A 21,694-nucleotide genomic window follows, 5' to 3' on the forward strand; every position below is an offset into this window, starting at 1 on the left:
GCGGTCAGTATTCTCACACATGATTGAGAGATTGAGAAGATGCTGTTTTAGGCCATTCAGTTTATTCATTAGGAGGTCTTGACCGTACAAGAGCACTTTCCCTAAAGTGGCTGGGGCCTGACCTCAGCTTGTTAGGTTCTGCAGCCTGAGCGTGTGGAGGGTGACAGAGGCCACGGGAAGTGTGGGTGGTGGCAGGAGAGGGCAGCGAGCCCCCGGGGCGCCCTGGGCCCTGTGGCTTCCAGCTCGGTTTCAGTATTCTTCAGCAGGGAGTGAGGACCAAGCTGCCCTCCTGGGTCCCGCCAGCCACCAGCCAGCTCAGGTGTCTCACAGGTTCCCAGCCCGTGGGGGAAGCTGCCAGAAGCCGCCTTCCCGTGAGAAGCTCGAGAAGCTTGGTCTCCTCTCGCAGTGTCTGCTCCCGGAGCGGCCCCAAGGGACCAAGGGAGACACGAGTCATTTCCTGGACAGCAACCTGTCCCAGCCCCTTAGCCATTGTGGGCTCCGTCTTTCTAAGCTGTCTTCTTTCGCAAGCCCACTTTTATCTCCTGCCAGCTCTGCTGCCCGGGCAGGTTGGCGAAGCACCGGCTCCCATGTGAGCACCCCGCGTGCGCAGGGCCCGGAAGCGGCCTGCCCGTAGTCAAGCCCTTTCTGGTCTTCTAACCGAGAGGAAGGGAAGTTGGCAAAGAGGTCTAGGGAGCCCGTTAGCCAAATCAGTGGTGACATCCTATCGCTGCTTGGGCTGATCCCCCCTCCCGCGTGGCTCCTGGGAAAACAGATCCGTGTGTGGACAACCTTGGCCACGGTCGGCTGGGAGAGGCGGGGTGGGGGGGACAGGGATGGCTGGCCAAGGGCGTCTGCCTCGTTCATCACTGGTTCTGGTAGCTCGGGGGAGCGGGGACCCCTCTTCCCTCACTTAATTTTTCTAGGCTTCAGGTTTTTCTTCCTGATTTGCGTAGAAAACGAAGCATTTTCTATTACGGTAAAATACACATGACACAGGACAGAACTTATCGTTTTTACCACTCTCAAGGGTACAGTTCAGAGGCAGTCAGCACACGTACATTGCTGGGTTGTGGTCACCGCCATCCACCTCCGGAACGTTCTCGTCTTCCCAAACTGAAACTCTGCCCCCATGAAACGTTCACTCCCCTTCCCCCTTCCGCGGCCCCTGGCGTTCTGCTTTCTGTCTGGGAATTTGACCATTCTGGGTAGCTCCTGTAAGTGGGATCATATACCACTTGTCTTTCTGGGACTGGTTTACTTCATGCCCTCAAGGTTCACCCATGTTGTAGCACATGTCATAGGGTCCTTCCTTTTTATTTTTATTAAAGACCTTTTTTTTTTTTTTCAACGTTTATTTATTTTTGGGACAGAGAGAGACAGAGCATGAACGGGGGAGGGGCAGAGAGAGAGGGAGACACAGAATCGGAAACAGGCTCCAGGCTCTGAGCCATCAGCCCAGAGCCCGACGCGGGGCTCGAACTCGCGGACCGCGAGATCGTGACCTGAGCTGAAGTCGGCCGCTTAACCGACTGCGCCACCCAGGCGCCCCAAGACCTTTTTTTTTTTAATGTTGACTTGTTTTTGAGAGAGGAAGAGAGAGCACGAGTTGGGGAGGGGCAGAGAGAGAGAGAGAGAGAGAGAGAGAGAGAGAGTGGGAGACGCAGAATCTGAAGCAGGCTCCAGGCTCCGAGGCATCAGCACAGAGCCCAACGCGGGGCTCGAACGCACGAACCGCGAGATCGCGACCTGAGCCGAAGCCGGACATTTAACCGACTGAGCCACCCAGGCGCCTCAGAATGTCCTTCCTTTTTCGGGCGGAATAATATTCTGTGGCATGGATGCTCCGTGGCTTGCTTATCCACTCCTCGTCCACGGACGCTTGGGGGGCTTCTACTGTTTAGCTGTTGCGAATGACGCTGCTGTGAACGTGGATGTGCAAACATCTGTTCGAGGCCCCGCTTTTAATTTTTTTTTTTGATTTTTTAATTTTTTGGAGCAACTCCAGAAGTGGAGTTGCTGGTAATGGTAATTCCGTGTTTAATTTTTTGAGGATTCACCTTACTATCTCCCGCGGTGGAGGCCCCATTTCACAAAACAAAGCGTTTTGATTGAATGGTCTTTATGGTGTCTTTGTGCTTTAAAAGAAGGTGGTGGTTTCCCTGGTTCTGGGGTCAGTGGCTGGAAGATGATCTTTGGAGTTAAGATTTGACCACCTGAACATCACGTGGGCCATCATTATGACATCACCTAACTCAGGAATATGTGCAAAGTGCCCCCCAAGTGCCCCCCACCGACCTCTCACAGTGAAGGCCGTGTGAGCATCCAGTATTGTTTGAGGACCCACTATGTGCGGCCAGCTGTTGGCCTCTCCGTGTGTATTCATTCTTGCCTCTGTTTCTCTCAGCCCTCTGACAGACCGTATGGGTTTATTGCTCGTGTTTCTCCGGGTGAAAAACTAGCGCCGCTTTCTCATGCCGTTGTTGGAAGTGGTGTTTCTCGCGTTGTTAACCCACTGCAAACTTTGTTTACCTAAAAGGAATGTTCTCATTCTTCCTGGTTCTTAATCTACCTCCCCCCAAAGTAAAACCAAGCAAGCAAGAGTGTTTCTTAGAGCATTCAAGGAAGTGTTTGGGGGAGTGGCACACGGGAGGCCACCTCCCCCGCCAACAGGCCCCAAGGCTTGAGGCATGAAAGGGGCATCAGTTGCTGTGTTTATAGAACCACTGCCCCTCACGGCACTTTTCATTAAGCAGAGCAAGTTCACCTGCTCCGTGGAAACAGGGGACATTCATGAGCTTTCCATTTGGAGCGCTTTCTGGAAGCCCAGGGGCTGGATGAACTTTCTGATGTGTCACCTGGTCCCAGTGTCGGAGTCCTGACTCCGTGTGGTGGCATTCAAGGCCATCCAGCTCCAGACCCCGTCTCCTGCACATGCTTGCTAATTATCGCCCTAAATGTCCCCGCTGTTGTAATCACAACGGGCGGGGAGTCCTCAAGGGAGGAAGGGAAAGGGGGGCTCCGAGGAGGGTCTGGGGTCTTAGTCCAGGGATTCTTGGCCCCTTCACTTCCCCCTCAGAACAGAGTCCACACCTGAAGCTCTGGAAGAAACTTCTCCGTCAACTCAAGTGAGTTGGGGAGGGGGGCTTTCTAGTAGTTTCTGTCTGGCTGCCCTAGAAATGCTCCCTTTCAGTTTCCAGCATGTCAGAGTGGGAGTCTGAGACTCACCCCCGCTGCTCAGCTCCCCCACCCCCCAGAAAGAACAGCTCGGTGACAGGGACAGGGTGGGGGCAGAAGCTGGCCCCTGGTCCCTCTAAGACAAGCAAGGATTGGCCAGGGGGGACAGGGGGGCCGGGAGTTTGGCTCCTGATACTCAGGCGAGCCAGGGCTTCACCTCCGAAGGTACTGGGTTCTTTTAAAAGGAGGGAGGGGACCCCTCAAGGCGCGACTGCCACCGGTGCCCCTGCCTAGAGCACGGCCCAGGCGGGAACCTTGCACCTGCCCAGGTAACCCCTCTCTGGCCCTGGAGCCCCTGGCCTGCCTGGTCACTGAGCTCGTTGGCTCGTTTTAACTTCAACACTTTGCCGGTTTGGGGACAGAAACCCCTCTTTGTGGGGTGAGAGCAGGGTGACGCTGGGGGTGGGCGGAGGGGCTCCCCAGCTCTCTGCGACCCTTCTCCCCTCCGGTTGTGAGTTCTGACCCTCCTGCCTGGCTTGGGGAAGGGTCCCCCACTCCCATCCTCGGCCCTGCCCTCCTGACGAGGACACTCTGGCCTCTTGGGGCCCCGAGTGGACATTTGTGGAGGGTTCAGGGCCTGCACCCCCCCGCCTCCTGTTCCTTGTGCTTCCTGTCTCTCTGTGTGTCTCTCTGTCTGTGTCTCAGTCTCTGTGTCTCTATCTCTCTTTATCTCTCTTTATCTCTCTGTGTGTCTGTCCCTGTGTCTTTGTGTGTTTATCTCTGTCTCTCTGTGTCTGTTTCTGTCTCACTGTTTCTGTGTGTTTCTGTCTCTCTCTGTGTCTCTGAATTTCTCTCTGTCTCTCTGTCTCTCTTTCTGTCGCCGGGAGGCTCCTGAGCCACGGTGGGCTCTTCTAGCCCGTGATCAGCATGACTTCTCTAAGACGGGGAAAACCTGACCCGCGTGCTTGATGGGGTAATTCCCGAGGGAAAGACAGGCAATGTGGTGGCTTTTCCTTCTGTTGGGGATTTGGACCTGCTGCCACCACGTTCCCTGTCCAGAGTTAGCGGTCTGTCCCTTGAGGGGGACACTTCGGGACGCTCCCACCTGCTCAGTGTGGAGGCAGGGGAGAGCAAGCAGGGCTTGAATCAGTGCAGGAAGATATTAAAGGTTCAGGTGTAAATCCCCGGGGGCCGGGGTGGGAGTGCGGCAGGCAGCCAGAAAACCTCTCCTTGCACGCCTTGAACGTGTCCCAACCCCCGCCGCCACCTGGGGGCAAGGAGTGCCACTCGGCTCTAACCCTTCCTGGTTTCCACTGGAGTCTCCCTCATGGGGGCCTGGGATGCAGCCCAGGCCCCGGCCGTGAGCTGCCTCCGCATGGGGGAGACCTGGCTGCCAGGTCTGCTCTGGCTGGAGGCAGACAGGGGGTCAGCGCCCAGGCTTGGGCCTGAGGATAGAGCCCTGGGGGGCTGGCTGTGGCCCGGGGGCAGTCCGGGCCCATCACCCGCCAGCCCGCTGGTGAGCCCGGTAAGCTGGTGAGTTTCTGTCAATTTCATGGCAACTTAAACTGGTGAGTTTCAGTTAATTTCATGGCAACCTGTTTGGGGAGGAGAGAGCTGGTCATTGCCGGAGGGTGGGGGGGGGGGCTGGGAAGGGGGCTGAGGGAACAGTGCTATCCTGAGCCTGCCCCTGCAGGCCCGGCCGGGGTCCTCGGGGAAGTCGCCTCCACACCTGCCAACGTGGGCCCACCTGTCGTTTTGAGACCTTGGCTTCGTGGCTGCCGTGTCTGCCTGAGACTCTGCCTCCCCCCCCCCGCCGGCTTCCTCTGCGACTTGCAGCCTGGCTGCCCTGGGCTTCCCTGAGTGGGTGGACGCAGGGCCCCTGGGTCCTGGGGAGGGTGCAGCGGCGGCAGGAGGAAGGGAACGGGTTACAGAGTGGCCTCCCATTGGGCCGCAGCCTCCCTTCTGGAGGGCTTTTAAAAACTGGCCTGTTACCTTGTAATCGTTCCCAGCAGCGAGGAGTGAGTCCGTGGAGGAGCGGGCCCCACTGTTTGTTTTGCCTTCTGTGTTCTCCCGGCCAGTGGTAACCAAGGGCCGCTTCCCCTTGGTGACGGCGGAGCTCGCTCAGGCCAGGGCTGATCTAGCCCCAGCGGAGGAGGCCTGGGGGACCCGCAGGCCCGGCCACTGGCAGGGAGGCAGCCTCCCCTCCTCAGATCTGCCCCCAGCACGAGAGCCCGTGGACTCCTCTCCTGGCGCTTTCCCCAGGCACTGGCCCGAAACATTCCAGAACTCCGGATCCGGCGGTAGGTGTCCGGAAGACCGTGAGGCCACTTGCTGGCCGGCCGTGAGGGGCGGGTCTCGGGCAAGGTTGTGGGCCTCAGCCAGGATGCTACTTGGGGCCACAAGGGACCTGCATTCTAGGTTCTGGCAGGACCCGGCGTCCCGAGGTGATTCTGGAGGAGGTTTTTGCGGGAGACAGGGGTGCCGGGACAGACAGATGGGCGGGATTCCAGCAGGTGGGGTTGTTTGCAGTGAAAGGGTCGGTGCTACAGCAGGTGTGGCCGCGAGAGCGCGTGAGGCTCCCGGAGAGTGGCGAGGCTGGCGTGGCTAGCCGGCGAATGGAGGGTATTTGGAGAAGAAGGGAGAGCTGAGGAGGGCTTGGAGGGTGGGCAGAAGGGAGCCCCTGATGAGCTGCGAGAGAAGGAGAGGTCTGGAATGCTGTTGCCAAAACCATGGTCTTCCCAGACCCTGAGTGGCCGGGGGCTTCTGGAAGCTGTGGGCCAGGGAATCTACGGCCCGTTCTAAGTCCCCCCCTGTTCCGGGGGGTCTGGCAAGAGGATGAGGCCCTGACGGGCTCTGCGCATTACTTCTGCTAAGCTTGTCAGCTTCTAGATTTGGTTCGTTCGGGGCCAGTTATCTTTCAGGACTGCTTGCTGGAGAGGGCTGGGCGCCCCTCTGTTTTCCTTCTTTCTGATGCGTGTTCCCTCCAGGCTTCTCTCTGCCTTGGGGAGGGCCCGCTCCACGGTCCCCACCCCCCTGGGCCCAGATCGGCCGGGAAGGGCCCAGACTCTGCATTTTCCACCAGCTCCAGGCATGCCTAGATGCGGGGCACAGGGTGACCGTCCCCTGGCCCCTAAAGGGACTGTTCTCAAGGAAGGAGTCGGATTGCTGCGCGTGCAGAACCGCAGTCACGTGCGCCTTTCCACTGGGGGGCCTGGAAAGGGGGTGCTGTCAATCAAGAGAGGTGGGGTATCTGGGGGGGGCGGGGCAAGGCGCGTGGGGACCGGCCGGAGCCGCGCCGTCCGGCTTCTGCGCGGATTCCTTCCACCAGACCAGCTGCCGATACTATTAAACCTCAGTGATTCACCCTGGTGCGTTGCAAGGGAAGGCGTTATGTTACGAAAACGTGGGTCCCGGCAGCTCGTTTCGCTGACGGCTCTCGCTGCCTCAGCAGAAAAGAGGCGCTCTTGATATGGGAACGGAAACTTGGGACGGCCTTAGAAATATTCGGTGTGTCGGGCGGGAGAGGAGCTGTGGTCTTCCTCCGGCCCTGGAAACTCGCTGCCCGGCCAGGAAGGCAGTCCCGGGGCCCACCGCTGCGCCGGGGGGGGGGGGGGGGGGGGGGCGGGGGGGGGGCTGTAGAGGGGTCCCCGCATCTAGGTCTGCATGGCCCACGGCCGTGACCGTGAGGAGCGTGGGCCGCTTGGCCTGGGGTGGCCCCATTTCCCCGTGAAGGTCACCTGCTGGTGGTTGTATTTCATGGCAAGTCCAGCGTGCGGAGGAAACACCTTTCCAAACGCGATCTGTCTGATGTGGCCGAGGCGAGCAGGTGCCGCGTGCGTTCACGGCCCTCACGTGTACCTAGGACCCGGGGGAGGGGGTGGGGGGGTGGAGGGGGACCTGGCCCAGCTCCAGTGGCCGGTCCCGCGCCTGCCGACGTTTCCAAAGTTTGCTGGAGAAGCGAGCGCATTCATTCATTCTGGCTTCTTCCTCCCTCTGCCCTGATGGCCATCCGGGACTAGCCCATTAAATGGATATTGGGCCAATTTCCCTTTTCCCCACTTCCCCTTTCTTCCTTTTGTGTTCTCAGATGTGATAGGTGGGACGGACTCAGCCCAGATCCGAGTTGCTTTCCCAAGTGGGATAGACCCAGCCCAAATCCAGTTGCTTTCCCGAGAAACTTCCCCAGATGTGTGTGTCCCTGCCACCTGGCCTCAGTAGAGCCCAGGCCACAGCAGACTCGGGACACCGCGGGCCCACCGCCACAGCTGCCACCGCATCCTGCAGCAGGCACAGCGGGGGACGTGGGGGAGGCACCAGGGAGCATCCGGTAGAGGCGGGCAAGACCACTGCCTGCCTGTGGCACCAGCACCTGCGGGCTTCCCGAGGGGGCCTCTCTGTCGTCAGGAATGAGCCTGAGATGACGAGAGGCGGCCACCTGGCTGAGTCACGGACACCCCGAAGTGACCATTCTTCTGGCTGTTCCTCCACTAGAGACGCCTTCTCAAGAAACCCTCCCAGCTTCCCTTCCTTCCTGCCTTCCTGCCTTCTCCTCAAACCACTAAATTACAGAGGCATCACCAGCGTGGGTCTTTATGAAGGGCTGGGCTTTCTGTGGGCTTCTCACTTAATCCTCAAAGCAAACCTATGATGTCAGGCAGTCACCCCCCCCACCCCCACCCCCATTCCAGTGGAGAAGCACGTGAGGCTCAGAGAGGTTGGGCAACTTGCCCAAGGTCGCCCAGCTTGTGGAGCTGAAGCTTAAGCCCAAGTGGTCCAACTCCAGACTTCGTGTGTCTTCTCCGTGTTTGCAGGCACTTGGTAAACAAGTTACCCTTGACTGACCCCCTTTCAGCCCCAGGAAGTCTTAGGTAGAGGCAGCCGGGCTGCTCCGATAGGGATCCCAAGGGGGCCAGCTGAGCCCTCGGGGTCATTATGGTCTACGCACATCTTGTAGATTCGGGAACTGGATTTTTTTTTCCCCTGGCGTCCCAATTTCGACACAGTTTAGAGATCTTTACCAAACTCACAGGAGACTGAGGTATAAACCTGAGGTGATGCGTTCACATACAGTAAGGAGTAAGACAGCCAAGTGTGCAAAAGATTTGTGTTCGCCTCTAAAAGTGACACGTGGGAAGCCCAGAACCAGAGCTCAGGAAAACCGGTCGAGTGGCCCTCCTGTTTTGTAACCCGATATCTCTGCTGTCACCATAGGGGGTAAGAGCCGGAGTCCTTGGGTTCACGGATTAGGCCACCGGCTTCCCGGGCTCTGGGTCTATAGTTTATTCGGGTTACGTTCTGGATCCTCCCGCTACGGCCACCCTCAGGTTCAAGCTGCAACCTCGCATTGACTTCTCAGCCGGTCTCCTGGCTTCCACGCTGGCTGCCAACAGCCTCTTCTCAACACAGCCGCCTAAAAGGATCCCGTTAGAACAGATGTCAGACTGTGTCCTCCCCCTGCTCAAAGTCCTATGCCCGTTTCTCATCACACTGGAGACAGAATCCAGAGTCCTTACTGTGGCCCGCAAGGCCGGTGCGCCTGCCCCTCTGCATGGCTCCTCTGTTACTCTCCCAGCACAAGCGTGCTGCCACCTCGGGCCTTTGCACATCCTGTTCCCTCTGCCCAGAACGCTCTTCCTCTTGAGTAGGCTCGTGCTTTTTTCCCTCCATTTATCTCGGTCTCCGTCCATAAATTGCGGTATCAGAGAAGCCTGTTCCCATCATTTTCTCTGTCCTCACTACTCTGTTTTTTCTTTGACACTTATTACTTGGCCCTGTATTAGAAATAGAGTCATTTAACACTTATTTATTGAGCACCTACTGTGTTGCAGGCACTGTGCTAGGCATTGGGGCTGCCACAGGGAACACAACAGATAAAAATTTCTGCCCTTGAAGGGGCGCCTGGGTGGCTCAATTGGTTAAGCCTCCAACTCTTGATTTCGGTCACGATCTCACGGTTCGCAGGTTCAAGCCCCACATCGGGCTCTGTGCTCACAGCTTGGGATTCTCTCTTTCCCTCTCTCTCTGCCCCTCCCCTGCTCACATACTCATGCTCTCTCTCTCTCTCTCTTTTTTTTTTTTTATTTTATTTTATTTTTGGGACAGAGAGAGACAGAGCATGAACGGGGGAGGGGCAGAGAGAGAGAGAGACACAGAATTGGAAACAGGCTCCAGGCTCCGAGCCATCAGCCCAGAGCCGGACGCGGGGCTCGAACTCACGGACCGCAAGATCGTGACCTGGCTGAAGTCGGACGCTTAACCGACTGCGCCACCCAGGCGCCCCTCTCTCTCAAGAATAAAGAAATAAACTTTAAAAAATTTCTGCCCCTGAAGTTTGCATTAACTGTTCAAATGATTGCTCCCTGTCTCCCTCAGTGATTTCTACCTGTGTGTATACAGGAGGGACCTAATATTTTTGGACCGCATTCCAACCCTAAGGCACCTTATTGGGACTTGGGTGTCTTCCAAGTGTTCATCAGCTGGACGCGTACAGACCACCTCTCGGGGTGGATCACTTCTGCAGGTGACTGTCTTGCTGACTTTCTTGCCAGTTTCCCCCGGGGAAGACGCGCTCTGGCAGCCGAGGTGGAGCACCGCCCCCTACTTCCCTGAACGCCGACCGTGCGCAGCCCATGCTCTTGAGTTGTCCACCTGCTTGGGAAACTCAGGGACTGAGGGACAAAGACGGGGTCTGGGGAAGCCCATGCCACGCCCCTCAGGGTTCAGCAGGTGCTGGTGGGATGGGGCGAGCCTGCGACCCCGATATTTTTTTAGACACCTGCTAGATGCACACAGGCCTTGAGCGCCTGGCCAACTTGCCGGGTTTTACGAGAGAGCGTCTGGCCAGAGAGGGTCGGGGGGAGGTGGTGGTGACCGACGCGGGAGGCCCAGATCTCTCCAGATCTGTGAGCAGTAATCCTCACGAGAACTCAGAAGCAGCCCATCGGAACAGGTTTTCATGTGGCGACAGGTCCAGTCAAACCGTGCGTCAGCCCGGGGCCGAAGCCCCGAGGTACGGTCGCAGCTGACCGATCCGGCACCAGAGTCATCGACAGAGGGAGCGGGCACAGAGGTGCAGGTGCGCACTCCAGATCCCTCCAGAGAAACTCCATCTACGGGTGCCGTTTCCAGGCGCACAGCTCTGCGCTTTTTCTTTTGGAGGAAAGAAAGGGGGGTGGGGTGGAGAGTGGAGAACTGCGCGGCCGTGGCCCAGTTCTAGAAGGCTCCTTACTCCCCACAGAGGCACGTCGTTGGCCGGGTCCCTGTGTGTGACCCTAGACCTCTTCGAGCTCCGGGCCCCCCTCCGTTCTGCAGCCCTTTGCACACCCACCTCCTGCCGTGTGGGTTTTGGGCAGGTGGACATTTTTCATCCATTTATGGTTTTTTGTTTGTCGAGGTGAAATTCACATAATGTAACATTTTTAAAGAGTACAATTCAAAAAATAAATAAAAGCGTTAAAAAAAAAAAGAAGGAGAAGGCGCAGCTGGGGAGGCCACTTCCTGCCTCCTCGCCGTACCCCCCGGTGACAAGCTGGTGCCATGGGGACCTGGCAGCTGGACCCTTCTGCTTGCCTGGGAATTTAGGATTGAGTGATTTGCTACCTTTGGACTTGCTGAGGTGGCCCTCCCATCGGGCTGGCGGCCCAGCGTCCAGGACTTTCCAGGTTGACAGGACAGGAGGAGGAGGTCCGTGAGCTATTGCGGCTTTAGAAGTAGGGTTAAGTCCTTTTCTCGAGCGGCCTGCGAGGCGTGGGGCTTTACCTCTCCCTCAGCATCCTGTTCAGTTCCGTGAAATCGCACACGAGGAATGGTGATTAGGTTGCACACAAGGCCTGATTCCTTTTAGAATCCTTTCCAAGTTCCTTGGCTGTGGGCCATTCAAGGTCCGGGTGACAAGCCTTCAGTCCAACTAGCTGTGCGGGAACCTGGGCACCTCGCCGCCACTGTGGCCAGTTCAAAGACCAGGAAGCCTGGTGGGAGGTTCCCGTGACCTCCGCTTTTGTCCTACTAAAAATGGACAGACGAGATCGGGCGCGTTCAGGGTGCTACGGCCGTAGACTCTTCTACTAGAGGTGGACCGTAGGGTGGGGGCTCTGAAGTCCAAGATTTGGGGCGTATTGAGAGACGAGGTGGCCACAAACTAATGAGAGGAAGCTGCTCAAGGCCACCCCGCTGGGGAGAATCCCTCACCCCACGCGTGCCCTTCACACATTCATCTCTAAAGGCAAGTGACAGAAATTCCCGTAGTGGGATATTATGCGGCTCCTACCACACGAAATTGGCACAGGGACTAGTCTCTTATGACTTGGAGAAAGCAAACTGGTGAGTAGTATTTGGGGGTGATCCTTTGCTCAAAGTGGACTGTCCCCAGTGGGAGGGGGACACTTTAATTTATACTTTACACATTTCTGGATTGAGATTTCTATTGTTTGTTTGTTTGTTTTGAGACAGAGAGCAGGAGCAGGGAAGGGGCAGAGAGAGAGAGAGAGAGAGAGAGAGAGAGAGTCCCAAGCGGGCTCCACGCCGTCAAGCGTGGAGCCGGCCCAACCCGGGGCTCGCAAAACCGCGAGATCACGACCTGAGCTGAAACCAAGAGCCGGTTGCTTAACTGACGGGGCCACCCGGGCGCCCCTCTGGACTGAGATTTCTGATGAGCATGTGTAACATTTAAAAGATCTCACATCAAGACTGAACACGCGGTTTTTAAAAATCCTTGTTGTGAATCTCAGCCTGGCGGTTCTCCTTTCACGTGGATTTGAGGTTCTAGAACGTTGAGCTGTCGTTCCTTTGAACCAGCAGTGTCCTGATGTTGCTGGGGGCCCCTTAGAATGCAGACCGCTGGACCGCAGCCCCTGATTCAGTGGGTCGGGGAAGGGAGGCCAGGCATTCGCTTCTCCCGGCAGGTGATGAAGGGGTCGGGGGACCCCACTTGGAGGAGCACTCCTGTGAGCATCATCCAGGAGAACAGCCTCTTCTTCCCGGAGAAAGTTTTTGGGACCTCGACCGCTGCTCTGGACTCGGGGAGTTTATGCTTGGAGTTTTTGAGGTGGTTCATCCACAGACAGCCTTTCCCCTGGGCTCCCGCGGGCTGTCCCCGTGGCCTAAGCTCTCTGCCCGGCTTCCCGCTCCCTGTGTGGAGGGCACCAGGCAGGTGCCATCTGATGGTTGCCCAGCCCCCGCTACGGGCTCCGTTCCCACTGCCTCTCAAAGGCTCTTCGGCCGCTGTCTCGGCAACCTTCTGACGAGGTGTCCGTGGGTCATCGTGTGTCACCGAGGTCCCTCCAAGAACAGGGGTTCTCATCTGAACGGAGTGCAGGTGCTTGCCGTCACAACCTTGATTGGGTGCAGCCGTGGCTCTTTATTTTAATTTTCAGTCTCTGTATGAATGTAGTGCCGATTTCCCAGGGGCAGGGTTCAACTGACGTGAGCCCTTTCTGAAAGTGCCGTGAGTAATTTGGGTCCTTCCGTAGGTGTTTACAGCAGGTGCATTCTTGGTCTTTTGAGGTCAGAGGCTAGAGCTCTGGACCATGCGGGCTTTTCTCTCCAAAGTCACCCGTCAGAACTTTCCAGAAGGGACCGATACGTTTTGTTGGTTCTAGGCGCAGAGACTTCACGTTTATATCCCCGCCTGAGAAGAACACGGCTCTCTCCTGGGTGTTCCGGGGGATCTCTCCTCAAAGGGGCAGGTGGAATGGGGGGGTGGGGGGTGCGGGGGACCGTTGCCGCGCGGCCTTATCCTGCTGGTGGGAACCCCTCTGCCAGGGGCTCCGTGGCCAGGCTCGCACGGAGCACGCCCCGAGCGCGCTCACCACCAAAGCGTGTCCCCGAGTCCTGGCTCACGGGAGCGTGAAACCCTAACTGACAGGCAGAGCCGGACAGCAAGTCAACAAGCTGCAAAGTTGTCTGAAAGAATCACAGACCGCTCAGGGCGTGCCTCTCTTGCAAAACTCTGGGCTGCAGACACCGACGTGTGAGGTGGGGAGGCGGAGGGAGGGGGTTTATTTGATCTTCAGGTGAAAGGAGGCTTTATAAATGGGTCACCTTGTTCCGTAGCCTGCATTTCATTCTTTCCCCATCTTGGGTCAGGACAATGGTTTTACTGTTCTGGGGTCAATCGGACAAGCTGAGGGGGACTTGAGTTAAAAGGAGGTGAGTGTGTGAGTGCCACTCTTCTCCCCGGCGGCCCTCCTGGGTGTGTGCCCTCCCTCCTCCCCCACCCCATCCATTTGTCACCGGTCACCTTGGGTGTGTCTCCATCAGAGCCGTCCCTCCGCCCATTCAACAGACTTTTCCTCAAACCACAAAACAAAGGGATGATTTTTAGGAGAGCTCGTACGGGTCCAGGGGGGACAGGAGCCACCCCATTTTTACTGGGCAATTTCAAATTATGAGTTAGAAACCGTGCCACTGGAAATCCTGGGAGCAATCACTGTGGAAATAACGTCCCTCTTTGGGACGGCCCCCTGGGCTGTACCCGGTGATTCTTGCCCTCCTCCCGATTCTGGATCCTTCCTGTGCGTCTTTGCCGGCTGAATTAAACATTTATCCTCTGTCCGCTTTAGAAGAAGTGACACACACGTGGAGAGCCTCCAGGAGTTACTTTAGGAAACAACTCCTCTGTGGAAGTGTAAAGCCAGTTTTCGTTTCCAGCCTTTATTCGTTTCCGTGTGCCTAAAAATCATTCCGTTACCCAAGTAATACGTGCATCACACACACAAAAACTCAGTTCAAAAAGTGTTCACGGTGAATGCATCGTTCCTTCCACCCCGCCCCCCTCCGGGGTTAACCGTTGTGAAAGCTTTGGTGTTTATTCATTTTAGACCTTTCTCTGTGCCTGCCCACAGATAAACATGTGCAGATAGAATCTTCTTAAATTCCGTTCTTACAGAAATAGGATCCCGTCCTGCATCTTGTTCTCCATGGAGCAGCGTCACGTGAGGTTTTGCAGAAGTCAGCCGTCCGAGGGGCTGTCTGCTCCTCTCCAAGGCCGGGGGCGTCGTAGGGCCGTGAGCGTCTCTGTCCCCGTGTCCCCGTGTCCCCGTGCAGGGCTCTCGGGTTCCGTAGGCAAGATCCTGGGAGAGCAGCTGGCGGGTGATTGCTGGGTGTCGTATGCCTGGATGGCGGCCGCCACGTGGCCCCACGTGCCCAGGTGCGTGTTGCGGACGCACCCCGTACCTGTGCGTGGGTGGCTTTCCCCTACATTCTCTCTAGACCACCTCAAGCTTTTAAACCCTGTGCATCCCGCATGGGTCCCTGAAGTGGGATGCTTTTGCCCCTTAGAGGGTCTGAGAGGCGTCCCCTTTTGCAGTGGATGAGCTGGCTTTTGACCCATCGAAGATGATGTGTGCGTAGCATTAGTGGGGGAGAGTTGGGGGGCGGGGTTCAGGAGAGGGAAAGGGGTCTCCCCAAGTCAAACCATAGGGCTCGGCGACATCTGGCCTGACAGCAGGCACTCGCCCTCTGTGCCCCACCCCCAACCCCCACCCCTGGCCCCAGAGCCTTTAATCTCGTGCACGCGATTGTTAAGTAAATGCAGAGTCTTAAAGCTTCTGAGGTGTGTTTGCTCATGCCCCTCTGTGTCCCTCTTCCGGGAAAGACGAGGCAGTTTACAGGGCCAGTGTCCCTGCCCCTTGGCTCTGATTCCTGCTTCCCTCCCACTGCGCCGCTCCTCTCTGACGCCCCCAGGCAGCCCTCCAGTGCACCAGACAGAACCAGGTGCTTGGCTTTGATGTTGGGGGCGGGTCCTCCCCCCTTTGTTCCCCCCCCACCCCTGCGGCATACTGGGGCCAGTGCTGTGCCAGGTTGGTGAGTGGGAGGAGGGCCCCGGCTGAGCAGAGGGAAGTGGAGCGTGAAGACTGAGGCCCCAGGAGCACCCTCGGTCTCAGGGACGGCGCCACAGCCGCTCATCAGCGTGGGCGAACTTGACCACGAGGTCAAGGTCCCCGACAAGGGAGACGTAGTGGGGTGGGCGCCTCGCCTGCTGTTCCAGGTGAGAAAGCCGTCCACACGGCCTTTCCTGGACCCCCTCCAGTGACTTGTACCACACGGGGCCCCGTGCCAGCCGCGGCTCGAGAACGTGACCCCACAGGAGGTGCAGCTCTGTGTTAGGACTTGCACGCTCTCTGCCCGTTGTGTGAAGGGGGCCCTTTCCCTCGCGGGCTTTCCGACCCACCCTTTTGTGGTTAGTTTTCTCCTCTGACCCTGTTTGATCTTTAATCTGATTTTACCTGTCGAAAAAGATGTCGCCAGGAGCTCCCAACCCAGAATGACTTGTCGACTCCCCGGAACCGGCAAGAGGGACAGTCCGACGGTCAGAGCTCCTTTGGACATATTTTACTTTGCTTCCACTGAAGTGCGCGTGCGCACACACGCGTGTTTCTAGGTGCGCGTGCATTCTTGCTCCTGGTTCAGAGGGCCATCCTGCTGCTGTATTTATGCCCGTTACAAGGGCAACACCCCACCCACCAAAACCACAGATCCCCCCCCCCCGCCCCCGCCCCAGGTCACCCTGGAGTCCTGCTCACCCCTGCTCCAGGCATGTCTTTGATCTTGGGGAAGAAGCAGGGACTGAGGACAGTGGGGACAGTATGTTACTCGGGCAATCAGAGGCTGGTGGGGCGGGAGGGGTGCAAACGAGGAATTTGTCTTGAGAGCTGGCTCGCGACAGTCTGGAGTAGTCTTGGGGACCCCGTGTCCGGTGCTTTTTGTTTTTAATTGATTAATTTATCCTGAGAGAGACAGAGACAGTGTGAGTCCGGGAGGGGCCTAGAGAGCCGGGGAGAGAGAATCCCAAGCAGGTTCCGAGCTGCCAGCTACAGAGCCCGATGCGGGGCTCGAACTCGTGAAACCGTGAGATCATGACCTGAGCCGAAACCGGGAGTCGGACGCTTAACCGACTGAGCCGCCCAGGCGCCCCTGTGTGTACGAGCTTTGTGAACGAGCACCCCGCAGAGAGAGTGAAGGAGCCGCAGCCCAGCACCGCTTTTCATTAGCCCCGGTTGATGCCGTGTGTGGGACCAGTGGGTGGTGGCGATGGCCGCGGGCCGTCTCTGTCCTCGGCCTCTCTTGTTCCAGCCCGGTAGCTCAACACACAGCCACACCTGCTGCAGCTTTATTTCTCCCCCAGGGGGACAAGGTCTGGGTCCTCCCAATGCGTGGAGACTCACTAGGGACTCGCTGGGCCATTCCAGGCCCTGACACTCCCGTGACAACTTGAGGCCCTGAAAGGCCTGGACATCCGCGTTTGCCTCTCAGAAGGCAGGAAAGGGGACTGGTCCCAGAGCTGGGGACTGTACTGCTTCTTCTGGTTCCTCCCTGAAGTTTGGCATCCCCTGCCGACTCCTTGGCCCAGTGTTAGCGATTGCTGCACAGGCCAAGCCGGTGCCTCTGTTACTCCGTGCCCTCCCCAGCCCCCCAGAACCGCGTCCAGCCATTTTGGAAATAACGTCAGCAGTTGGCATGGGTTTAGGATGGAGGTGAGCAAACCGTGGCCTCGGGCCAAATCTGGCCCACTGTTTTTTGGCAATAAAGTTTTATTGGAACATGGCCATGCCCATTCATTTACATATCCTCTGAAAAGGCTAGAATATTTACGATCTGGCCCCTCACAGAACAAGTTTGCCAACCCCTGGCTTAGAAGGGACGTTAGGGGCGCCTGGGTGGCTCAGTCAGTTGGGCTTCTGACTTCAGCTCAGGTCACGATCTCACGGTTTGTGGGTTCGAGCCCCGCATCGGGCTCTGTACTGACAGCTCCGAGCCTGGAGCCGCTTCGGATTCTGTGTCTCCTGTCTCTGCCCGTCCCATGCTCATGCCCTGTCTCTCTCTGTCTCTAATAATAAATAAAAGTAAAAAAAAAAAAAAAAGGGCGGGGGGGACGTTAAATTTGATTTGCTCAACATTTCAGACACCTGGGTCTTGGCTCAAGGCCAGCGTCCATCATAGGACCAAGTGCAGTGACCAAGAAAATGGATAACAGGGATCTTTGTTCAGTGTGCAGAGCACAGCCTGGAACATAAAAATAAAAACAAAAGCAGAAGTGAAATTGCCAGTTGTACTAGGTCCTCTCTGGAACATTGTCTCTGTTGAGGAGAGGTGAGCTTGGGACAGCCCTGTCCCAGGAGCAAACAGAGCCTCGGAAAAGCTAAGGGCGAGTCCTAGGCAGTGGCCCGAGGTGCGTGAGTGCCCCCCCAGGACTGGAAGCCCCAGGGGCAGCGCTGATGGGAGCAGAGTAGGGAAGTGCACGTTGGGGGCGGAGAACCTTACTGGTTCTTCCCAAGAAGGGGCTAGTGGAGTTTCTGGAGACCCCCAGAAGGGCAGATCTCTGCGGCCACATTTAAAAATGGAAGGAAAGGGAGGCAAGGAAGTGGCTAGGCGTGGACAGCATGAGCTCTACAAGAAGGAAGTGTCAACTTGGACCATAGCCTGGACACGGGGTGGGGGCAGGCAGGTGACGGGTGAATCAAGAATGGCTCCAGGGTTGCTATGGTGGTTGACCACCCGGGGGTGACCCTGAAGACGGGCCGGCCCAGAGGCAGCAGAGCGGGTGGGCCACGTCCCCTGGGCGGGAGCCACCCCGCGGTGCCGCAGACAATTTACCCTGCCCCTCTTCCTCCCAGAGACTCCCGCTGCTCGAGGTCACGCGGTCCGGGGGCCCGAAAGGACCCTCCCTCTTGGACGGTGCCCTGGGTTGCTGGCCCGGGAGGGTGGGAGCTTAGCACAAGGGCCGCGCACACGGACTTTGCCGGCAGGCCGTGGAATCTCAGAGCGCGGTTGACTGACCTGAACAGGTCGCCCCCTGCCACTGCGAGCTTATGCCGTCTTTTCTGTTGGCTCGCTCTGAGGCCGGCCTGACGCTGTGGCCGCCAGATCCCCTCCCACGTACATCTTCTGCCTTCCACTTGGGCCCTCCGTCTTCGGCGGAGATGAGGTGCGAGGCCCCTTGTCTAGCCCAGAGGTTGGCCGAGCTCGGCCAAGAATAGGGACCAGCTTATTCTCATAAAGTTTTATTGGAGCTCAGCCATGCTCGTGTATCAACGCACCGTCTGGGGCTGCTTTCACGCCACAAGGCAGAGCTGAGTAGTTATCACAGGCTGCCTGGCCACAGAGCCTAAAATTTTTACTATCTAGCCCTTTATCCGAGAAGTTTGCTGATCCCTGGTCTCGCTGAAGCAGGAGTTATATGTGTGCAGGCCCCGGCTCACAGGCCTGAGAGCTCCCTTCCTCTCTCCCTTTGTCACCCCCATCCCTTCCCCAGCTCCACCCCTGACTTGTGCCAGCTCTCCCCACCTCCCCCATGCTCCATTTCCACCCGTTTCTCTCCAGGTAGTTTATTATTTTTCTACGGTTTATTTCTTTTGAGAGAGGGAGCGAGAGCAGGGGAGGGGCAGAGAGAGGAGAGAGAGAGAATCCCAAGCAGTTTCCGCGCTGCCGGTGCAGAGCCGACATGGGGCTCGAACTCGCGAACCGTGAGATCACGACCTGAGCCGAAATCAGGAGTCAGGACGCTTAACCGACTGAGCCACCCAGGAGTCCGTCTCTCCAAGTAGTTGAAGTTAATGTGTTGGAGGGACTTCTCCCCGCCACATTTCTCTCCCGCATGTTCTGCCTGCCCAGTGTCTCCCCTGACCCCCAGCCCCTTCCTCACTCCCCCATCTGTGCCCGGCATGGGAACGCTGAGGTGCTGGGATAGATCCCACCAAAGGGCCATGGCCGTTGTGCTCCAGGAAGCAGTGAAATGAGCTCTCTGAGGAGGTCAGCTCCCTCCCGTCCTCCAGAGGGCTGACTGGGGTCCCCACCAGCGTCCTGCACGGGGAGGCCACTGGGCACCAGCCAGAGGGAGGCGCCCAGGCAGAGATGGATTGGGTGCTTCCGACTTGGAGAACTGCCCCGGACCAGCTCAGGAAAATACTCGAATGGAGTCTGGGGAGACATGGAAGAGGGGGTTCAGGGAAGGCTGCAGCCTGGTGGGCCCCGGTCTCTGCAATTACCAGGACCATGTTTGCACCCCCAAACATGGCTCTCCTGGCTCTCTCCACCCCCACCCCCACACAGCCTGGCAAGCAGGTGCCAAACCCTCCGCGGGACCACAGGTGAGTCCTGGGGGTTTCGATGGCTCTCAGGACTCAATGGGCCTGAAAGCTTGAAACTGGGGGATCCGGGACATCAGGTCACGATATCCACAGAACTTTCCAGAACCAGGGTGGCCCTCTGGCTGCAGAGGGACACCTCTGCTTTATACCAGCTTTGCATACCTTCGACATAAGAAGTCCTAGCCTGTCTCTGAAGAAATGACCATGCGTCGGGGAGCGATCAAGCCTTCCATTCCACACCAGAAAGGGGAGGGCGAGAAGCTTGGTGTGCTCGCTGAGATAAGGGGGTCGGGTCCAAGTGTTCCCACACAGGGACATTTGCTCTGCCGAGAGCCAGCCTCCTAGAAGCCAGGTCACCCTGAAGACGTGGTCCCAGGGGAGGGAGGCAACTCCGGGCTTGCTGGAAGGCCCAGGAGAGACAGCAGGCCCACTGCGGATGGCCCCCGCCCTCCCCGACTCCTGGCCCTGCCGGCCCCCGGGCACCCACGTGTCACACGCTCCTCCTTGGTCGTAACCCTCCTGGCACTGCCAGCCGAGCGGACGGGACACCTGCAGTGAGGTCTCTCCTCCAACCCCATGACACGGTGAAGTCTTGGAGTCGGGCTTCCTCCCCAGATGGGCTGTTGGGACCCAAGGGGCCAAACACCGGCTGCTCGTTGAAGGGTGTGGGTGGGGAAAAGTGACGGTCCTCTAAGTGTTGGTCCAGAACTACCTGGGGGTGGGGGGCGAGAGTCTTCATTCTCACCTGACCGGGGGCCATGAGAAGAGTGTCACTGGTGGCCGCGGCCCAGGAGGGACACAGGACTTGCTGGGGAGGTCGCTGTAGCCTCAGGGACCAGCAGGCCGGGAGGGGGGCTTTCCGCCTACGCCCGGGTCGCGTCCCCTAGCGCGAACCCCTGCAAACAACTGTGCTAGAAAAGAGGAGGTGCTGGGAAATGGAGTCTGGAAGCTTCTGCTGCCTGTCAGGGCTTCACTTTCCCTGCAGACAGCAGGGAAGGGACACAAGCCTCCCTTTGCTTTGCCCAAGGAAGATGCCCATTGCCCCAGGGCTGATTTCAGGATCCCTGCCAACTTGGCCTTCTGCCCTGGGAAACCGTGATGAGGCATTTGGAGAGTGTCGTGTAGCCGACACCATCGAGCATGGTGCCCGGTCCCCAGGCCCGCGTCCCCGTGCTAACCGCTGGTGAACAGCCCCTCTCCTTCCTGGCGGTGTAGTCATGAGGCCAGAGCCCGCATCAGGTGTACTGGGAGCACAGAGGCCAGGTGGCTGGGACGTGTCCATGTGGGTAGCCTTGTGCTCCTGGTTTCCAGGTTCCCCTTCTTCCCACACGCCCTGCTCACCCCGCTCTTTCTCTCTCCATCCAATAGGCAACACTGAGCGCGCCGCAGTCCACAGAGGCTGCCTGGAAACCTTCCTTGGGACGTCTGTCTGGGCCTCGTTGGAAAACTGGACGGGAGACCCCACGATTGATGAGTTTGCCTTGGGAGTCGGTGCAAAGGTGAAACCAAAGGCGAACATGGGTCAGAAGGTCACCGGAGGCATCAAGACTGTGGACATGAGGGACCCCACGTACCGGCCCTTGAAGCAGGAGCTCCAGGGCCTGGACTACTGCAAGCCCACCCGCCTGGACCTGTTGCTGGACATGCCCCCCGTGTCCTACGACATCCAGCTGCTCCACTCGTGGAACAACAACGACCGATCGCTCAACGTCTTCGTGAAGGAGGACGACAAGCTGATCTTTCACCGGCATCCGGTGGCCCAGAGCACGGACGCCATCAGGGGCAAAGTCGGGTACACGCGTGGGCTGCACGTGTGGCAGATCACGTGGGCCATGAGGCAGCGGGGCACGCACGCCGTGGTGGGGGTGGCGACGGCGGACGCCCCCCTGCACTCCGTTGGGTACACGACTCTCGTGGGGAATAACCACGAGTCCTGGGGCTGGGACTTGGGGCGCAACCGGCTCTATCACGATGGCAAAAACCAGCCGAGCAAAACGTACCCGGCCTTTTTGGAGCCGGATGAGACATTTATTGTCCCTGACTCTTTCCTTGTGGCCTTGGACATGGATGACGGGACTCTGAGCTTCATTGTGGACGGACAGTACATGGGAGTGGCTTTTCGAGGACTCAAGGGCAAAAAACTGTATCCTGTAGTGAGTGCCGTCTGGGGCCACTGTGAGATCCGCATGCGCTACTTGAATGGCCTCGACCGTAAGTGTCCTCTGTGCTGTCCAGTGTGGCAGCATTCCTGGATTTCTTGTGTCCCCGGGATCCTGGCTGGGCCTGGCCAAAAGTTCACAGTCATTGGAACTAAATTGTCTTTAGGTAGACATCCCAGCATATTCAGATCCTCGGAGGTCACTCTTGCCTTCCTCTGCTTAAATGAAGAATTCTAGCCGGAGTCGGCCAGATTACCTGATAGCACCTCGTGGATG

At 57.9% G+C, this 21,694-nt stretch overlaps 1 protein-coding gene across 2 annotated transcripts in view; it reads left to right on the top strand.

Moving 5' to 3' along the window:
* SPSB1 (splA/ryanodine receptor domain and SOCS box containing 1) overlaps positions 1-21,694 on the top strand; it is a 69,740-nt gene that overhangs the window by 35,528 nt on the left and 12,518 nt on the right. The window contains exons 1-2 of one of the 2 annotated variants that reach the window (XM_043573727.1): positions 5,193-5,474; positions 20,628-21,470. In XM_043573727.1, the coding sequence (XP_043429662.1) occupies positions 20,777-21,470 (694 nt within the window). In that variant the 5' untranslated portion in view covers positions 5,193-5,474; positions 20,628-20,776. Of the gene's footprint in view, positions 1-5,192; positions 5,475-20,627; positions 21,471-21,694 lie in introns of those variants that run through there. The other variant, XM_043573726.1, reaches the window with a different exon arrangement.

Source organism: Prionailurus bengalensis, chromosome C1 (genome assembly GCF_016509475.1).
Source record: "Prionailurus bengalensis isolate Pbe53 chromosome C1, Fcat_Pben_1.1_paternal_pri, whole genome shotgun sequence".
NCBI lineage: Eukaryota > Metazoa > Chordata > Mammalia > Carnivora > Felidae > Prionailurus > Prionailurus bengalensis.